The sequence below is a fragment of the Myxocyprinus asiaticus genome, chromosome 8, assembly GCF_019703515.2.
Source record: "Myxocyprinus asiaticus isolate MX2 ecotype Aquarium Trade chromosome 8, UBuf_Myxa_2, whole genome shotgun sequence".
In the NCBI taxonomy this organism is placed as follows: domain Eukaryota; kingdom Metazoa; phylum Chordata; class Actinopteri; order Cypriniformes; family Catostomidae; genus Myxocyprinus; species Myxocyprinus asiaticus.
In genome coordinates this window covers 49352261-49373327 of record NC_059351.1, presented here as the reverse complement: position 1 = coordinate 49373327, position 21067 = coordinate 49352261, and the positions used below count along the sequence as shown (strand labels likewise).

At 37.5% G+C, this 21067-nt stretch overlaps 3 protein-coding genes across 4 annotated transcripts in view; all 3 read left to right on the top strand.

Annotated features, from left to right (window-relative positions):
- The first annotated feature begins 752 nt into the window (after positions 1-752).
- cnn1a (calponin 1, basic, smooth muscle, a) lies at positions 753-8201 on the top strand. The gene is made up of 7 exons (XM_051704771.1): positions 753-892; positions 1807-1928; positions 2483-2549; positions 3412-3549; positions 3997-4113; positions 4470-4616; positions 7187-8201. Exons 1-7 carry the CDS (start codon positions 833-835, stop codon positions 7373-7375), a joined length of 840 nt encoding a protein of 279 aa, XP_051560731.1. The 5' UTR covers positions 753-832; the 3' UTR covers positions 7376-8201.
- A 259-nt stretch (positions 8202-8460) lies between these two features.
- On the top strand, positions 8461-16076 carry pld6 (phospholipase D family, member 6). Of its 2 annotated transcripts, none has more exons than XM_051704776.1 (4): positions 8461-9467; positions 13205-13395; positions 13515-13738; positions 15576-16076. In XM_051704776.1, exons 2-4 carry the CDS (start codon positions 13223-13225, stop codon positions 15824-15826), a joined length of 648 nt encoding a protein of 215 aa, XP_051560736.1. In that variant the 5' UTR covers positions 8461-9467; positions 13205-13222; the 3' UTR covers positions 15827-16076. The 2 variants fall into 2 exon arrangements, with proteins under 2 accessions (XP_051560736.1, XP_051560735.1); XM_051704775.1 differs by lacking the exon at positions 8461-9467 and adding an exon at positions 11283-11353.
- Positions 16077-19576: 3500 nt separating this feature from the next.
- Positions 19577-21067, top strand: part of LOC127445028 (uncharacterized) — a 29719-nt gene continuing 28228 nt past the window's right edge. The window contains exon 1 of the mRNA XM_051704756.1: positions 19577-19880. The gene's annotated coding sequence lies outside the window, so the exon portion shown is untranslated. The remainder of the gene's footprint in view (positions 19881-21067) is intronic.

Here is a 21067-nt window from a genome sequence, read left to right as displayed (position 1 = left end):
GCGCGTCCGGCTCCCATGCCGGGGACTGCCGATTCGGATCCCGCTCTAGACGGGTCGCCTAACCCTCCTCTTTTCCATACAATGACAGTGACCACGAGAGTCAAGCTCCAAAAAAAGAAAACCCCAAAAATAAGTAGCCCATTCAACTTGTGCACTATAAGTTATCTTAAAGGAATATATTGTATTATATATTTGTGGCATAATGTTGATTACAACAAAACTTCATTTCGACTTGTCCCTTAATTATTGTGGTAATCAACATTATACCACAAATGATGCTGATTTAGCTTAATTTGTATTGAATCCAGAATATTCCTTTAAGTCTTACAATAGCTTTGTGTAAGAAAAAGACTAATTGTAATTTATAATCCATAAGCATAAAATGTATACACCGAATGCACTGTAAGTCACTTTGGATAAAAGCGTCTGCCAAATGCAGAAATGTAATTGTAATGTAATGTAAATAATCCTGTTTTGGAGCTTGACAGCCCCTGCTAACTATGTGAGGATACATTTCTCCTTTTGTGTTCCACAAAGATAAATAACAGCATACGGGTTTGGAAGTTTGAATAAATAATTACAAAATTAAATTTTTTTAGATTACCTATTCCTTTAAATATGAGAATTCATCTAAATGATTCCAGATATATAGTCATGTTTATGATTGGTCAGATGGTCAAGAGGCCTCAGCCAATGAGCAACAGACTTGTATGACACATGGAAAGAGGGGCTATTTAAAGTTGGAGGGGGGGAGTACTCCTGGGCCACAGGTCAGAGAGCAGTTCCCAACAGAGTTTCACAGGAGCATCTGTCAGGCTCCACAGAAGAGATCATGACCACCCAGTTCAGCAAAGGACCCACATTCGGACTCTCGGCTGATGTCAGGAATAAGGTATGTGCATTTTGCAATACAAATACAACTGAATTGCATTGAACTGATGCCAGTCTTAGACCTGAATAAAGAATCAGTTGATTCTCATTTGAAAACTCTACCTCTGTAATAAGGCTTCAGTGACAATATCTAACTACTCACAGACTTTAATATACGCTAAACAGTAAACTCACCATGTTTGTAAATGTGATTTAGAACTTTGTTCTGTTTAAACTAAGATGAGAAATTTTGCACACAGTGGAGATTCTAACACTCTATTTTGATTAGAATTATAAAGCAGGCAAAATTATTCAGAGGCTAAATTTTAGTTTATGTAAAATTGCCTAATCTGTCTAATTATGCAAAAACAAAGATGTTAGCAAATAGTTTGCATTATGGGGAAAAGCATTAGGTTGGTATATAACACTACAATGATAGCATTATAAAGACAAGTTAATGTATATCCGAAGATGTTACCATAGAGACACAGACTTAAAGGGCTTAATTACATTCTCTGTTACCATATAGAATTATACAAATTACTATAATCTGTTGACAATTCCGGAATTACCTGTCATTAACAAAAAACATGTCCAAATATTGACATGTACTATGGGAGCCACAGTAATACCATGTAAATAACATGGTGTGTGAATGTAGCAATCATTCAGTACCACTGTATAGATCTAAAAACCATCGTATTATCATATTTTTGCAAATAATTCTATTATAATGTCATGACAGTCTTCAAAGTACTTTGGAGTACCATCTAAATACCATGGTATATGAATATAGTAATTATTCAGAACCATGGTATACTATATAAAAGTACCATGGTATTACCATATGATACATTAACTGTACCATAATATTGCAATGCAATAATATGTGACAATTTGATTTTCTCATTTTACCTTTGTATCTTTACATGACAGCTGGTGCAAAAGTACGACCCTCAGATGGAGGAAGACTTGAGGATGTGGATCTATGAGGTCACAGGTCGAGGGGTTCCTGAAAATTTCATGGAGGGACTGAAGGATGGTGTTATCCTATGCGAGTGAGTAAAAAGACTCACTAGTACTGTGTTAAAAAGCAGATTAAAATGGCCAAGAAGGCAGCAAAAAAAATAAAAATAAATAAATAACAAACAGACATTAAAGCCAAGATAATTTAAGAACAATTATGATTTAAAAAAAAAGCAACAGAACAGAGTTAATTTTAATTTAATTTGATTTAAATTAAATCAATTCAATTCAAAAGCCTTTACATCGATATATATATATATATATATATATATATATATATTATTATTATTTTTTTTTTTTTTTTTTTTTGTAGTAACTAAAAAAAAAAAACAATTAAAGGGTCAGAAAAACAGTAACCAAAAGAAGTGCATGCACTAAAAGTCTTGTATGAATGCTGTTGATACATTAAAAGATGGGCGTATTGTCAAAGTTAAGTCTCTTCACGTACTCATTAATTCTGTAGCAAATTGTTGAAGTTGTTCATTAAATAATAATCAAAGTAAGTGCTCTTTTGGTGCAGTGAGCTGGTGATTTTTGAGCTTGAATTCCTCTTTATATACTACTTTATATGGTTTTCATTGACTAGGCTGATCAACAAACTGCGGCCTGGTTCGGTTCCAAAGGTCAATCAATCAAACCTCAACTGGCACAAGGTATGCCACTCAACCTGCACTTGTTTATGCTTTAATTGTGTACAGTTTATGTGCAATATTTGAATGCTGAGGCATCACTCAACACCAGCTCACTTTTGTGTGCATATAATGTTTTTATACACATTAATCTCAGACCTCATTTTATGAAATGGAAATTAGGGGTCATATTTATCAAAGTTTGCAGTATATACTAAAATTTTTGCCATTTTAAGAATGTAACTGATATTTGGGCCAGCAATCACATACTGTGTTTGGCTTGCTAAAGTGCATTTACATTCCTGTTCTGTTTAACTCAGAGAAATGCAGAGAATTTAGACACGAAACAAACTGGATGAGTTTACAGAATTTTGCTTTTAGCCCTGGTAGGATGAGGACACTTACTGTAATTAATAAAAAACAATCTATTTTGATAGTGACAGTAAAAGAGAGAGAGAGAGAGTATATTCAGAACTTGTCCAACATCGGTTTGATTTCTCTCGGCACTGTCAAATTGGTCATTGATTTACGTGTAAATAGTTACAGAGGATAAAAGAAACAAGTAATTAGTAGTTGTCTACATTAACAAGGAATGTAACACAAGAGTCAAACTCACCTAATGAATGGGTTATTCTACCTCATTAACTTTAGTCTGTTTAAATAAGTTATATGAGAGAGTTCTGTGGAGCTGACTTCAGATATATTGTATTAAAACATTTGTTTATAGCATGTAGTTTTGGGCATGGGATCTTAAAAGTGGTCAAATCTTAAAACGACAAGAATGTGGGAGAACTCAAACTCGAGTCTTACGTTACTGCACCCAGATGTATCCATCCCCAAATTTCTTCTCTCTCAGTCTCTGTCTAACCCTCTCTACCTCCCTCAGTTGGAGAATATCACTCACTTTGTGCGAGCAATTGGTGAATACGGCCTGAAAGCACATGACATCTTTGAGGCCAATGACCTTTTTGAGGACATGAACCACACTCAGGTTCAGTGCACCCTCATCGCATTGGCTGGATTGGTGAGCAATACAGTTTTATTAATATGACTGCATAACAGAAATTCTAGATTTTTCATTAAATTTTTCTTTTAAAGGGATTGTATTTTCAGTTGTCAAAAAGTTGTCAATTAATCTGTTCAAAACCCTAGCAAACTGCCTTACTTTATCCTTCCTACATACCTTATGAGGCCACGTCCACATGAATAAATATTTGGTTGAAAATGCATTGATTTTGCTATGATTACGCCTCTCATCCACAAAGGAATTGTGTTTTCCACCAGCAAAAAAAAAAAAAAGACTTTCGAAAATGCTATCCATTTTCAGTTTTCTAAAGTCATCGTTGACATTCTCCAAACTATGCGGTTACGGACAGCGTTGTCCAAAGTCTCTGTTTTCGTTTCCGTTTTGTTAATGCTGACCATGCCTATGTTTGTCATCTTCCTTTTTTTATGATCTCTCTCCACCCAGGCCAAGACTAAAGGCTTCTACACAAAAAATGACATCGGTGTTAAATATGCAGCAAAAAAGCAAAGGAAGTTCACTCCTGAAAAGATGAAGGAGGGGAAAAGCATCATCAGCCAACAGGTCTCATGGTGACTTATCTTTAAAACACTTGACATTTGCTGTATATACAGCAGTGGAAAATCCCAGTGTACCAGTGCAAAGATTAAATATTTGTTTTTCCTTATACTCAAATCCAAACTCATTCTGTAATTACATTTCAGGGAAGTTTGACAGTGAGGAAATGTAACATAAGGTTACACAGAGGGGGAAGGTAGACTTGAGGCTAATGTAAATTAGACAGATATCAAGGGTTTGTAAATGAATTACTTTAAATGACAGTTGCATTTGATTTGATTATGCAACATTGCCTCCAGTTGTTTCCGTGGCACCTACAGGTACTGTACGTAAAACAAAAAACACTTCATTTGAATTCACAGATGGGTTCCAATAAGTTTGCCAGTCAAAAGGGCATGACCTCCTATGGAACAAGACGACATCTACATGATCCCAATATGGGTATGGAGAAACCAGCGGATCGATCCACTATAAACCTCCAAATGGGCACCAACAAATGTGCCAGCATGGTGAGGTCAATTGCTATTGTTCATGTCTCTATGGTATTACCGTAACATGAGATGACTCATCCTTTTATCTAAGCTAGAATTTTACGATTTTAATAAAAAATATAAAAAAATAAACGAAACTGTGGTGAGGTGTGTCATTTTTGCACCTTTAGCGTCACCAAACGTAATTGTAAAGATAACTAGGTTAACATTTACATGTTATATTTATTTGCCCACCATACAAACACTGTATGCCCGATCACTTATAAAAGTCAAAGCAGAATTCTCCTTAAAAGCCAGAAGATTTGAAACCTCATTCATGGGTGCACGACAAATGGTGCGGGATGAGCTAGATACCAAAATTTGTATGTAAGAAAAATAATTGGTTTACCGATTTTGGAAAATCCCTAAACTGAGTGTACTTCTTGAACTTCAAATTAAAAGTGGCTTACCCTGTGGAGTTTAATTGTAAACAAATAAGTTATGGTTACATTTATACTTCAGGTCTAAGACACACGTGAAATGTATTTCCTTTCCAATTAATGGTATGAAGTGTATTTTGTGATAAATGTTGATATCGAACGATTTGAAAAAATATATCTTGATAATATTTTTGGCCATATCACCCAGACCTACCCATACCTTTGTTTGGATTTAAAGGTGTGTGGCCTCTTTTCGATCAAATTTGGCCAATTTTATTGTCTTCAGCAGATGTTTGACTCAACTGAAAGACTTTCTTGTGACACTCCACACTCCAGCTTAGAAGGTGGCGGTAACGCACCATAATCTAAATTGCCAACCGCCAATAAACATTACAAGAAGAAAAAGAATTATTTCTTGCCTGTGACAGTGTTATGGATCGTGAAAAAAGTATTACACAAATAAACAGCAATGGTGTTGATGTCAGAGTTGTTGTTACGTTCAGTCGATTGTCAGTGGTGTCTTTTTGTCAATACACAACAATACCATATTAGCCGGATAGCTAGCTGCTAGCTATAGGGGCTACCTAACCTCACTGCTGGTTTCAGCAACAGCAAGGCAATGTAGCCGCTAGCCAGCTAATACTTCCTTACTGATTTCATGACTATGATTCAGTTAGCTAGTTGTTGTGTGTGTAACTGCTTGCATTTTTAGTGACAAGTTTGGAATAATGTACAGATTTTGCTCTTATGGAAAGAAATTGTTACTTTTATTCACCAAAGTGGCATTCAACTGATCTCAATGTATAGTCAGGACATTAATAATGTGAAAAATTACTATTACGATTAGAATTTTTTTTATTTTTTCAGAACTTCTTAAACTACTTCAAAGAGTTCTCATTAAAAAATCCTCCACGTGCAGCAATGACAGCTTTGCAGATCATTGACATTCTAGCTGTCAGTTTATGCAGATACTCAGATGACATTTCACCCCACACTTCCTGTAGCACTTGCCATAGATGTGGCTGTCTTGTCGGGCACTTCTCACGCACCTTACAGTCTAGCTGATCCCACAAAAGCTCAATGGGGTTAAGATCCACAACACTCTTTTCCAATTATCTGTTGTCCAATGTCTGTGTTTCTTTGCCCACTCGAACCTTTTCTTTTTGTTTTTCTGTTTCAAAAGTGGCTTTTTCTTTGCAATTCTTCCCATAAGGCCTGCACCCCTGAGTCTTCTCTTCACTGTTGTACATGAAACTGGTGTTGAGCGGGTAGAATTCAATGAAGCTGTCAGCTGAGGACATGTGAGGCGTCTATTTCTCAAACTAGAGACTCTGATGTACTTATCCTCTTGTTTAGTTGTACATCTGGTCTTCCACATCTCTTTCTGTCCTTGTTAGAGCCAGTTGTCCTTTGTTTTTGAAGACTGTAGTGTACACCTTTGTATGAAATCATTTTTTACCTAATATTGACATTAAGACATACCACTCTATTGCATACTGTGGTGACACAAAAACAAACACAAAGACAATGTTAAGATTCATTTAATGAACCAAATAGCTTTCAACTGTGTTTGATATAATGGCAAGTGATTTTCTGGAACCAAATTAGCAATTTAGCATGATTACTCAAGGATAAGGTGTTGGAGTGATGACTGCTGTCTAGATTTGATCAAAAATGACTTTTTTTCAAATAGTGATGGTGCTGTTTTTTACATCAGTAATGTCCTGACTATATTTTGTGATCAGCTGAATGCCACTTTGGTGAATTAAAGTACCAAGTTCCTTCTGAAACAGCAAAATCTGTACATTATTCCAAACTTTTGGCCGCCAGTGTACCTGATCCGATCGTCTAGATGTAGAATAGGCTAAATATCGAATGTGACTCAGAAGTTTATCATTGATATCAAAGATTTACTTTTTCCGATAAATATGGATAGCGTTTTATTGCCAAGCCCTAGGTCAGGGCAACAGTAATAGTGGCACCTTGTTTAAACAAGCGCCACTAATGATTTGCTGTTTGTAATAGTGTGCTACTCTTAGAAACAGTAAGAGTAGTATGGTAGTATGCTATTTTGACCCTAAAATCCCTTACACTTCACGAGTTCTAGAATTGTCTGTAAAGAACATTTGCTCTTGGACATGTAATAACTACATCTTTCTCCTGTTATAGGCTGGCATGTTTGCACTTGGCACTGCAAGACAGGTGATGAAAAAGAATGTGAATCTAGAACCAGTGGACACTTCAACAGTGTCTCTGCAGATGGGCACCAACAAAGTGCCCTCTCAGAGCGGGCTCACTCCCATGGGAGGCGCACGTCAAGTCTATGACCGCAAATACTGTGTCAAGGCTAATGAATAAGATGACATTGATTTAATCAATTAATACATTGGCTTTTCGTCATTTGCAGATGTTTTTTTTTTTTTTTACTGATCTCAGATCAGCCATTTAATAACGAAATTAAATGATTTAATATATGAATTTAAAACGATATATTTGGAGAGGCCTAACAGTTAAGCCAGGCACAAAGATTTTACATGATCACCAATATCAGGTTAGGTGATGTTATCAAATCTATAGCAATTCACCAAGAAAGTTAATAATCTTCATACAAGCTAAAAATAAATTTTCTCCCTTTAATTCGAGAAATCATAAAGCTGCTCTCTGATCAGTTTAAAAGGGAACATCTACCTTACAAGTAGATTTTGTAAACTTCAAATTAAATGGCTTAGAAGATTTATTATGGACTAGTCATAGTTTGACTTGTATCTTTCTGTGTGCAAACAGTATATTGTATTCTTTATATTCCTAAATGTTAAACGCAAATTTGATGTCATTGGTCTTTAGTATGTGTCTGAATATACTGGATACAGAAAAAGGTACAAAGGAATATAACTGAATGAAAAATGTTGATAAAAATAAATAAAATCTTAAAAGCAAAAAATAAATACAAATAAAATAAAATCCCCTCATTCCTGAATATGTGGCTTTGCAGCCTTGTAATCCATCATAAATCTATATTCTTTAGCAAGAATTCACACAAAAACCGGCTTAATCATTTACAATCACTAAATAAATATATGTTTAGAATATAGTCTACTAGTGTTAGTATAAAAGAAGTGATGTAATTCAGTGGAAAGCATGAAAGCATTTGAGAGTTAATAAAGTTTTCATTTGTAACATTGAACATATGTTCTTGTGTCTGTTTGTATTGCTTATTTTCTCTATTGTCTTTAAAGAATTTCTAAAAAAAAATTGCGGTATCATTTGTGCCTTATTATGTTTAAAATGTTCTAGTCAGTATTTCTTGGAAATTATATATAAAGAATTTCTTATTTGTCACTGAAACAACTATACAGGATCATGGCCTAATATAATAATAATAATAAAAAAATTATAACTGAAATTGTATTAACCTTTTAATACTTGCAATAATATTATTTGTCTTAAAGGTGCACTCAGTAATTTTTATATAATCTTGGACCTACACTGACAGTGTGTGGATGCAGCATCATTCAGACTTAATAGTTTTCAGTTACTGATGCCATTGTACACATTCACTTTTCACATTCAGCCATGATCAATTTAATCCATAAATGAGAGTGTCCAATAACAGGGCGGTTACTATGTTTAAGCAAGTAGTATTCGGCTAGTCGTGTGATCCTAACATGGTCGCCCTCATGACAGGACCATCTCCATGTAGAAAACAACTCACTGATTCTTGAGATAAGGGTCAAAACAGGTTTTAAATCTTAGTTTTTATTTTTTAGTACTAAATTAATTTGAAATTGATCTATTTGTAGACAAAGGTCTACAAACCATGTAAGGGAACACGTTTTTATAAAAACACTTTTTTCTGAAAATGGAGATTTCTTCACTTCATAACCATAAATCCATAAATCTTACCATAATTTATGTCAGCTCCGCCAGACACACTAAAAAGCATGCTATTTTAATTTGATCCATCCAACAAGAGTATAAAGTATTTTTCTAATAACGGTGATCAGTAAAGGAGTTAAGTGATAAAATACATTCTATAAAAAATTTCTGTTTATAAACTGTTCTGACAAGTTTGACGGAGTTGACAAAACTGAATTTTTTTTTATCTTAACCATATGTTGTACACTGAAGAGTAAAGACCGAAACATACTTCACGCAAGTACTAGTGATTGGTCGTTCATAAAGGATTCATTCAACTAATCTTTTATGTGACTCAGAAGAACGAGTAGTCATTTTGTGTTGGCCGCTCATGCGCATTGCGCAATCTCCATTCATTTGTTACGTGAAAACTGCATAGGCGCTGTATACGCTACATCCGTGACAAAAGAACAAATGACTCGAACCAGATGACTCGAGAGGTGAACTAATAATTTCTGTTTCCTGTGTGTGTTTATAGCATATACGGCTGTTATGTGACAAAATAACGAATGACTCGGACAAGAAGATTCCAGAGGTGAACTAATCTTTCTGTTTCTCATAATTTGTCCTTGGCTGCATTATCATGTTTTCCTTATTGGGACTATAATTAAAGTTTGAATAAGTAGGACTGGTGGTGGTGTAGTGGGCTAAAGCACATAACTGGTAATCAGAAGGTTGCTGGTTCAATCCCCACAGCCATCACCATTGTGTCCTTGAGCAAGGCATTTAACTCCAGGTTGCTCCAGGGGGATTGTCCCTGTAATAAGTGCACTGTAAGTCACTTTGGATAAAAGTGTCTGCCAAATGTGTAAATGTAGACATGTTGGGGGGGATTTGACTATTGAAAATTACCATTTTAATTGAATTCTGCTCAAATGAACGAAATGACTTGAATAAAGATTCGTTCATTTTGCTGAATGAGACTCAAAGATCCAAGTCAGTAAAATGATCCCATCTTCCCATCACTAGCAAGTACGCAAATGCAGATGTGAGCGCTTGGCCAACGCATGGTCCTGTTGTACATACATCACGTGCGCTCTTGCGTTGCTCTGGTGGTTACAAACTTCAGACCACAAGAGAGCAATAGATTTTTTAGACATGACCACGAAACCGGTGCTGCATCCGAAACCAGGAAAATGCTGCCTTCGGAGATGTATATGGAGGCAGAATGAAAATAAGGTGCTTTTCAAACTGTTCGGAGACAGTTTCCTTAAGAGTTCCATTCATTCAAAACAGCTGTCAGTTGAGCCATTAACTGATTATGCTGCAAATCAGCTGCCTACGTTTTCGGATGCAGCCCGGATGTGGTAGATGAGTCGATAGTTGAGGAGTGGGGAGAGACACGGAGAAAAAACAAGTTTGTTTGAATGGACTGGGGACAAAAAGTTGTATATATTTATCGAAAAGGTTCGACTCAAATTGCTGCCCGCGTCCACCATGACACTTGTTGATTGAAAGAAGAAAATTCGCTCTAGCACCCCTTGCGACAACGCTGAGAATGCAGCGCGTGCTTGCGTTGTGTTATGAATTTAGCGCTGAAACATTTCACAATGCAATGACACGTGAAATTGAGTAATACGGTGCGTCTGCGTTCACGTACTTGCGTAGAGTATGTTTGGGCCTTAAGAAAGGCTGTTCTGGGGGGCCTGGGTAGCTCAGTGAGTATTGACGCTGACTACCACCCCTGGAGTCGCGAGTTCAAATCCAGGGCGTGCTGAGTGACTCCAGCCAGGTCTCCTAAGCAACCAAATTGGCCTGGTTGCTAGGGAGGGTGGAGTCACATGGGGTAACCTCCTTGTGGTCTTGATTAGTGGTTCTCGCTCTCAATGGGGCGCGTGGTAAGTTGTGTGTGGTTCACAGAGAATAGCATGAGCCTCCACATGCTGAGTCTCACAGTGTCATGCACAACAAGCCATGTGATAAGATGCGCGGATTGATGGTCTCAGACGCAGAGGCAACTGAGATTTGTCTTCCGCCACCCAGATTATGGTGAGTCACTATGCCACCACAAGGACTTAGAGCGCATTGGGAATTGGGCATTCCAAATTGAAAATAAAAAAATAAAAAAATAAAAAAATAACACATTAGCAGACCTCAATAACAAACCTCAGAATAAACATAAAACTTACTTTTTTTTTTTTAAATAAAACTGTAATATCATGGTACTTTTTGGTAAGAATTGTGCACGTGCATCGATAAAGTTTGGATTACGCATAATAAACTAATGCGCCTTTTAGCCAGGTCTTTCCTCCATCAGTTGTGCTAGTCAGCCAAGTAGATGTGTTGCATCACAATTGTTCACCAGTAGGGGAGCTACTTGTACTCTCAACCTCCAATTCATCGTCTCTGCAAAGGGAGGGAACAAACTTGTGCGTTTGTGTTCAAAGTTGTCTTCAGAGTTCGACAGACATGTTCCGACAGGTATTATAAGAAGACATTTAATATTTTGTGCAATAAAAAATGTCTTGTAACAAAATGCGTACCTGGATGCATGATAAATAACAATCAATACACGTGGCCAATAAATCGCCGCACTTTACATAACGTGACACCGAGTGTCAAAGGAAACCCAGATAAACACATGTACGTCTTCGAGATGTCTATTTTAGATCTTTTCATCTGGAAAGCATCACAATCTAATTAACATCTGCTAAACATCTTAAAAAAAAAAAAAAAAAAAAAGATCAGACAAAACAAACTATATCGTAAACGTCTCAAAGACATTGCTAAATGTGTTATTGAATGTCTAAAAAATACTTATTCCAGATGTAAACACGCACATCAAACAGATGTATGGGTGATGTATGTGTGCTATCAGGGAAGATATCCAGTGGTTGCAATTTAACGGTAAACAACTTCAAAACACATTGCATTCAAAATTCATGTCAGTGTATAAATAGCACATGACAACATATGAAAAGCACCAAAAATGTAAATTGTTGCATTTTGGATTTTAGCATAAAAGAGATAAGGAACTTATAATAAAAATATACACTACCGGTCAAAACTTTTGAAATACTTGACTTAAATGTTTCTCATGATCTTAAAAAATTTTGAACTGAAGGCGCATGCTTAAATGTTTGATATTAGTTTTGTAGACAAAAATATAATTGTGCCACCATATTAATTTATTTCATTATACAACAAAAATTTAATAATAAAAAAAAGGTTTTTGAAATTGATGATTTGGACCAAATAATAAAGAAAAGCAGCCAATAAGTGCCCAGCATAGATGGGAACTCCTTCAATACTGTTTAAAAATGTTCAGGGTGATACCTCAAGAAGTTGGTTGAGAAAATGTCAAGAGTACATGTCTGCAAATTCTAGACAAAGGGTGACTACTTTGAAGATGTTAAAATATAACACAGTTTTGATTTATTTTGGAATTTGTTTAGTCACAACATAATTCCCATAGTTCCATTTATGTTATTCCATAGTTTTGATGACTTTACTATTATTCTAAAATGTGAACAAAAAAAGTGTTTCAAAACTTTTGACAGGTAGTGTATATCTCTTTCTCACAATATAAAATTATTTCACTTCAAATTAATATTTCATGTCCATTAATTTATTTGGTGTGTAGTCCTGTAATAAGCGACATAAACCTGAGAGGGTGATCAGGACGCAAATCATTTAGGCACTGTTACCAAATAAATAAATGGACATGAAATACTGATTTGATTTTAATTTTTATTCGGGAAGAATAAATAGTGCACAGCTTCATACGAGAGACATGAAACTACCACCGCTATGTAGGAAATCGTTTGACAGTCAACAGTCAAAAATATTTGACCACAGAATGCTTCAACTGACCAATCAAGTATTCCAGAGAGCCTTATAATAATTTGCCATAAAGACTGACCCTAATAGCACATGTTCATCACCCAGACGTCTATTTGATGTATGTTTACATCTGGAAGACGTATTTTGTATGTTGTTTGCTCATATGCAATATGTCTATAAGACGTATGTCAATAAGTATGTCTTGGATGTCAATAAGACATTCAGCAGATGTCTTTGAGATGTTTATAACTGAGAATGTTTGCAAATCTGATCTTTTTAAGATGTTTAGCAGATGTTAATTAGATAGTGATGCTTTCTAGATGAAATGATCTAAAACAGGCATCTAGATGTTCAAAGTACTATCTGGGTTAAGTTTTTAATAATTAAAAACAATGTTCTTTGGATGTCTTAAGATGGACCATGATCAACTACATTTGATATGCTCTGAGGTGTCCCTAAAGCCTATTATCATGCTACTCATGTATTCAGGTGTCATTTAAGGAGCTGATGAAAATGTTTGGTGTTGGAGCCGTAGCTCTCGTGCTGGGGGTCGAGTGGTTAGACTGGCTGACGCGTCGCCTGGGGTTCCGCAGAGACTCTCGCCTGAAAGAGGTCTTGTTCTTCCCATCACCCCAAACCTGCGTCGAGCACCTGTTCACACCCGACAGAAGCTTCCCCTGGTAAAGTTTGCATTGTCCAACTGTGTCTAATCAAAATGTGTGTGTAAAAGCAATGGCTGTTTCTAATGCAAATTGGCCCTCCTCTCACGTTAAGTCTCCGCCCTTCTCTCCACCCTCAGCGCATGTCCCCTCCCCCATGGCACTGAGACATCCTTCTCCAGGCTCCTCGGACATCTCCTCTCCGCGTGTGTGTCTCTGGACCTGTGTTTGTTCTCATTCTCTCATGTGGAGCTGAGCAGGGTGGTTCTCCATCTGCACAATCGCGGAGTCACTGTACGAGTCGTTACCGATAGAGACTACATGGCCATTATTGGGTCTCAGATTGGCACCCTTCGCAGGGCAGGTGTGTTATTGCAATAAACACAATTTCACAGAGTTGGGCGTAGGAACAATTAAAGGGATAGTTCACCCAAAAATGAAAACTCTCTTATTATTTACTCACCCTCATGCCATCCCAGATGTGTAATCCATAAGACTCCAGTGGTTAAATCCATGTCTTCAGAAGCGATATGATTGGTATGAGTGAGAAACAGATCCATATTTAAGTCCTTTTTTCCTATAAGATGTGCATAAACTACAATGAAAACACTTTTACTGAGTATATTCTAAGGCTGTCAAATAAAAATGTTAATATTCTTTAAAATGTAAAATAAAAATGCACATTCGAATGCTAAAATGAGCATTCAGATTTTCCATGTGTGCCAAGCACTGATGATGACTTACATTCTTGGGCTAAAACAAACGCAGTTTAACAAATAAAATAGAACGGGGGTGTCCCGAGACACATTGTAAAGGTTGAATTTTCTTTTAAATTGACACAGTGTCTACAAAATTGCATTGTTGCTGCATAAGACTTTGAAAAAACAGCTAGACACGGTGCAACGTTCTCAAAGACGTGCATCTAGCGCATGCTTACATAGAAAAAGATGTACGCGTTCAGAGTGAACAGCCCCCAGAGGTGGAGGCATTTGGCGGTTGTGTCTTGACTGTGCCTAGCGCTCTAATCTGCTTCTCGCTGTATAAGGATTAGGTGCATACATAAAACTGTATTTAATGAAATGTAATGTATGTAGCTTGAGTCTGTGGAAGTACTATGATCGCACAGGTACATCACCCAGACATCTATTTGATGTGTGTGTTTACATCTGGAATGGGGTGGGGCGTGGTCTGAACAGAGAGTGAAGGCCCACCCCAACATGTAGTACTGGAGAGTGAGGACCACCCATTTGATGGCAAGACACTCCTTTTCAACGGTGCTGTTCTTAGTCTCCCTCAGCAAGAGCTTGCGACTAATGTACAGCACCGGGCGTTCCTCCTCCTCCACCACCTGCAAGAGCACTGCCCTCAGCCCTCTGTCTGAAGCGTCTGTCTGTAAGACAAAAGGGAGAGAGAAATCAGGTGAATGTAAAAGTGGCCCCCCACAAAGTGCGGCTTTCACTTGCATAAATGCCTGTAGTGAGATCAGTCAGAGGGTTGGTGACATCCGAATAATTAGGCTCAAACCTCCTATAATAGCCAGCTAGCCCCAGGAACTGTCTCAACCCATTTTTGGTCTTGGGCAGGTCGCAGTCGTTGGTTGTAAACCACCAATTAAGTCCTTAAGGTGTGAGCATAACTAGGAAAATGCATGTCCTGAAATTTCAATGACTTTTGAAAAGATTTTATGAATTTCCATGACTTTATCAGGCCTGGAAATCTCAATTTTAAAATTCCCTGATATTTAGCATGGGCCTGTCCCTTACAGTTCTTAGGTATGTGTATAAAATGATTTATATTCATAACTTGTATGACTGTTGCAAACAGTAAAGCCTATGTCATTCAAACATAGATTACAACACCAGCACTGCTGGCACATGTTCTGTCTGGCTCAACCTTTATTTTTTTCAGTACACGGTGCTGTATCTATGCAAGCTATCATACCCGTCTACTGCTAACAATGAAACTAGAGCTAAAGTCCTAATGCCTCAGCGCAGGCTTGCCAGGGGTGTCAATCGTGCTTTCAACCTAAAATGAGTTTGACACTCCTGATCTAGAAGGACCACCAGCAGAGTTGTTTTACAAATGTTTTAAACAGTCTTTGTTGTTGTAGTTTTGGTAAGCCGTTTTATGTGCAATATAAGTGGTTTTGGAGCTAATTGCAGTCCTGCCTGACACAAGCAGTTTCTTCACCTCTAATACAGGTATCTGTGTGAGACACGAGATGAGCACAGCTGTTCATATGCACCATAAATTTGCATTAGTAGATGGCAGGAAACTGATCACTGGCTCCCTCAACTGGACCCTCACCGCAGTCCAGAGCAACAAAGAGAACGTCATGGTTACAGAGGAGCCAGAGCTTGTGCGGCCCTATCAGAAGGAGTTTCAGAAGCTGTGGGAGGCCAATGATCCTGCCAATCACAAACCACAAACCAAAAAACAGGCTGCTAAATAAATAGACAGATATTGCGGATAGAAGTATGATTCATTCAAGACATGGGGTTAATCTTTACTTTTGCTGCTTTTTCCTCAAGATTTACGTTATGTGGTTCTAAACAGAAAAGTTTACTAGAAAAGTAAGTTTTAGATAACAATTTGTTTTGTTTCATGTGACTGACGGCCTCTTAAAGGGATAGTTCGCCCAAAAATGAAAACTCATCATTTACTCACCCTCATGCCATCCCAGATGTGTATGACTTTCTTTCTTCTGCAGAACACACATTAAGATTTTTTAGAAGAATATCTCATCTCTGCAGGTCCATACAATGCAAATGAATGGTGACCAAAACTTTGAAGCTCCAAAAAGCACATAAAGGCAGCATGTAAGTAATCCATACAACTATAAAGGTTTAATCCACGTCCTCTGAAGTGATCTAATCAGTTTTAGGTGAGAACAGACCAAAATATAACTCAGCAGTCTCCTTGACAATCATGATTTGAAGTTCGATTACACTTCCTAGTGCCATCTAGCGCTCTGCGCATGCGTCAAGCACTAGGAAGTGTAATCGAGCTTGAAATCATGATCATGCCTTGAGACTGCAATAGCAAGATATACAGTGAAAAAGGAGTTAAGTTTTGGTCTGTTCTCACCCAAAACTAATTAGAATGGATTAAACCACTGGAGTCATAAGGCTTACTTTTATGCTGCCTTTATGTGCTTTTTGGAGCTTCAAAGATTTAATCACCATTCACTTGCATTGTATGGACCTACAGAGCTGAGATATTCTTCTAAAAATCTTAGTTTGTGTTTAGCAGAAGGAAGAAAGTCATGCACATCTGGAATGGCATGAGAATTTTCATTTTTGGGTGAACTATCACTTTAAGACAAACTGTGTTTTGCATTGGAGCTTATATACAAATATTGTATTGTGATTTTGAACAGTGTATGTTTTACATTTAGTTAAGTGACTAATTTAACATTTAGTTAAATTTCCACAGAATAATATTATAGATTTACATTGTTCCAATGTGTTTTTTTTTCCTGCCTAGTCTTAGTTCAGACAGAGCTTCACAGTGAAAATAAACCCAATCTGCTAATATAACCTATAACTCTGCTTATAAAAAGTGTTTGTGTGTGTTTCATAAAATAGCTGTTTCTTTGATTGCTCAGTTACTGTTGATGCTCTCCTGTTTGTGTTCCTCTTTTGTCACTTGAAGATTTTAGATATGCTTGTTTCTGTACTTACTGTATGTACCAGAGCACTAAATGCATTTTCTTTAGATTAAACATGCTGGATGTACAGCTCCTTAAGATTTTTTTATTGTAAAGAATTTACAGGATTTGCATTTGTTGATTATAGAGGTAGTCAGAACAGCAACTCATAAATAGCGGATTATTATATGAGACAAATTATGACTATGTAGACTGATTTCTTATTTTTCTTTCGCTAAAATCGATCTGTGCTTACCGAAATTCGAAATGGTTACAGCAGTAATTGCAAGCAGCTTAAGTTGTTTTATTTTCATCATTTAATTTTTAGTTGTTTGTTTTGATATACTGTCTTCATTAACACATACAGAAGGCCTTCAGTGTGTAAAAAGTCACACTTTGAAAGGGTACATTGAAATTGCTTTAACACATCTCGAGGCATCCATTCAGCTCTACACTGTGCACTGTAGAACAAAAGAACAAGAAGGGAACAAACATTATTTAAAAAAAATAATTTACATTTACGCATTTGGCAGACACTTTTATCCAAAGCGACTTACAGCGCCCTTATTACAGGGACAATCCCCCTGGAGCAACCTGGAGTTAAGTGCCTTGCTCAAGGACACAATGGTGGTGGCTGTGGGGATTGAACAAACAACCTTCTGCTTACCAGTTCAGTGCTTTAGTCCACTACACTACCACCACTCCACTTTTTATTTCCTAAATAGCTTTTTTTTTTTTTATTAATATTATTCCAGCGTGTATGAGAGGCTTAACCAGAGCAAAATCAAATAGTTTTCAAACGAAAACATTTAAAAACTTTAAAAATAGAGAGTTGTTCTCTAAATGCTCCGTTTTTGTTGGAGAAACATGCTGTTCTATTATGAATGAGGTGTAAATGTAGCAAAATCAATACATTTTCAAATGAAAACGTATTAGACCGTGTCCAAACAAATATATTTTAATTTCAGGACGCATTAATTTTGCTATATGTACACCTCTTATCCACACTAGTACAGTGATTTCCTCTACCGAAAGCTAACAATGAGGCTGTGCGGTATAGCGAATACGAACACATTTGACGCATGCGCATTACGACTACTTTGTAATACCATTTTAGTGCAGACAACGGCAGGCGCATGCACACAGACAAAGACTGTCCACTAGTTGAGAAGATCTAAGCCGCAAGCTAGCAGTCCGCACAGACTGCGCTAATGACGGAATTTGCGTCACGCGTACTGTGCGAGGTACGATACACAAAGCTGAATCGAATCGTGCCAGGTTGACTGCGTTGCCTTTCAAGGAATAATCATTTGACGCAAGCTTATTATGACTGCTTCAAAGGAAGACGTATGCGCTGATGATGTGTACAAATGAGGATTGTCCGCTTGTCAAGAAAAACTTGGGCTGCCTGTGGACGGTGTACCACGTGTAGACTGTGCTGATGACGAAATTTGCATCATGCATACTCTGCTGGGAGGGATCAGCAACATGGACAACCAAAGTATACTTTGGACTTTAAGCCCAGGGTACACTTTGTTTTTTTGCATTCCGGATTGGATCACACCCGGTTGACTGCGTTGCCTTTCAAAGTAATCTAATTTGACCACGAGCGAAGACGAATGCGTTTGATGCAAGAGCATGACTGCTTTGTAATACTATTTTAGTGCACCAACTATGTGCACAGATGAGGACTGTCCGTTTGTCGAGAAAATCTGTGCCACACGTGTACAGTCTGCACAGACTGTGCTTATGATGAAATCCAATCAGCAACTTTCATTTTTAAGGTCCAGGTATACTACGTTTTTCACAGATCCGATCGGTTGACCATGTTGCCTTTTAAATTATACCAGTTTGAACGCAAGCGAATACAAACGCCTTTGACAGCGCACTACAACTGTTTTGGGATACTCTTTTAGTACAGTCAACGGCAAGCTCATCTGCTGACGATGCGCACAGACAAGGACTGTCCGCGGTCAAGAAAATCTGTGCAGCATGCGGACTGTCCATGCAGACTGTGCTGATGATAAAATTTGCATTTAACAGGGCCATTTTAGGCAATTCTGGCGCCCTAGGAAAGATCCCTATTTGAGCCCCTGGTGGTGGGGGGGGGGACCCTCCTCTTTGGCGCCCCCACAGCATGTGATGCCCTGGGCAACGGCCTAGTTCGCCCATGCCTAGAAGCGGCCCTGGCATCACACATACTGTGCGCATTCCAATCAGATAACCAAAGTATACTTTGGCCTTTAGGGTCTCTTCAGTGGGTTGTACTATTTTTTTAAATGTTTCGGATTGTTCTTTGTGAAACAGACTTCTGAATAAGGTCTATTACAGCAGCTTGAGACACAATTTATTAACACTAAAACGTGTTGTTTGTCTAATAGAATTATAAAATCTTACTCAAATGTACTTTGTCACCTTTTTAAAAAGCACTCGACTTTTCCTAGAATTACCCGTATGCACCCGATTATATTGCACTCAATGGCAGCTGGCTGACAGAGGACCTGTCGATTGGTTACTCTGTAAGTGCATGCTGGAACCTCGCCAGGGCCGCTGACTGATCTGGAAACAGCACTCGCCGAGTTTCAAATAAAAACTGGTCGAAAACCAGATGGTTGCAGGCGTGAGACATCAAGGCTCCTATTTTGCAACGTCAATCTAAGAAAAGGGAATGGTCGGTTTTTAAACAGATAATGTGTGTGTACCTTTTCCCAGTGTGTTTTGCGGGAAAAGTGAAAGTGAATCTGATCACAGCAGCGGATAATGCGGACGAGGGCAATGGATGTCCGAAGAAACCAGCTGAGGAACAGAGCAACGTCAACTTTATACAATAAGTAAACACCAGAAAGAGCTGGATAAGGTTAGTCAACATATTAAGTTTGTGCTCTAAGGATGCAGATTCTTCTTTTGTCGTTTACGGTAGAGACATGTTTGAGAAAGATTAACAGCATTACTGGATGGAGCCGCTTATTCCGTTTATTTTCACCACTGCACTTCAGTTATTGATAACATGCGATATTGTGATAAGATATTTGAAAGTGTTTAGCTTATTGATTGCTTTTGGCGTTGTGTTTGACACATACACGTGCCTGTAGATGTAATTCAGGGTGTGGGTAGCTGGTTGGTTATTAATCGGAAACATGTAATTTATAAATTATATCATGGGACATGTCGTTTTATTTTAAATTGCAAAGACCACTTTGGCACCACAGCATTGTTCATTCATATGTGTAAGGTGTGTCATATCCTGGTGATGTTGGAGGGGATAAGGAGGCTGATTGCACCACCTTTAGTGAGCCGCTGGCACCCCTATGCATTGCATATTAGGGATACACCAACACCACTTTTTCTCTTCCGATCCGATTCCGATATCTGAAATCTAAGTATCGGCCGATTCCGATCCGATACCAGTGTTTTTTGCATAATCAGTTTAGAATATCTTTACATTATTGTGTGAAACTAATTATGGGTACTCTTTAATATGTAAAGAAACACAAAACCCTAACTACACATTATTTCAATATAAATGTATAGCTTATTAAGAAAAACTTTATTTTAAACTATTCTACTGGATAATGTACCAAAAAAATCAACAGTAATTCCAGTCTACAAGTCTTCAGTAGAAAAGAAGCCATTTTTCTTTGCCAAAAAATGTTAACTTGTATCTGGACTTTAAAGAATTCATATTTCTTTTTTGTTCAATTTAGTTGTAAGACATCAGTTCACTTTTCATTCACACAGTTTGTAAATAAATAATGGCACTTATATAGCGCCTTTTAACCTTAGTAGTTCTACAAAGCACTTTACACTGTGTCTCATTCACACACACACACCAATGACAGCAGAACTGCCATGCAAGGCACTAGCCTGCCATTGGGAGCAACTTGGGGTTCAGCGTCTTGCCCAAGGACACTTCGGCATGTGGAGTCATGTGGGCCAGGTATCAAACCACTAACCCTGTGATTAGTGGACAACCTGCTCTACCACCTTAGCCACAGCCTTTATTATTATTAGAATGATTACTTATTATTATTATTATTATTTAGA

Excerpts from the sequence above, each read along its gene's own strand:
- cnn1a (XM_051704771.1), top strand. The coding sequence starts at position 833 with ATGACCACCCAGTTCAGCAAAGGACCCACATTCGGACTCTCGGCTGAT. Across the intron at positions 2,550-3,411 it reads CAAACCTCAACTGGCACAAG|TTGGAGAATATCACTCACTT; the intron begins GTATGCCACTCA and ends TACCTCCCTCAG. Across the intron at positions 4,617-7,186 it reads CCAACAAATGTGCCAGCATG|GCTGGCATGTTTGCACTTGG; the intron begins GTGAGGTCAATT and ends CTCCTGTTATAG.
- pld6 (XM_051704775.1), top strand. Across the intron at positions 13,396-13,514 it reads CCCGACAGAAGCTTCCCCTG|CGCATGTCCCCTCCCCCATG; the intron begins GTAAAGTTTGCA and ends CTCCACCCTCAG. Across the intron at positions 13,739-15,575 it reads TGGCACCCTTCGCAGGGCAG|GTATCTGTGTGAGACACGAG; the intron begins GTGTGTTATTGC and ends CCTCTAATACAG.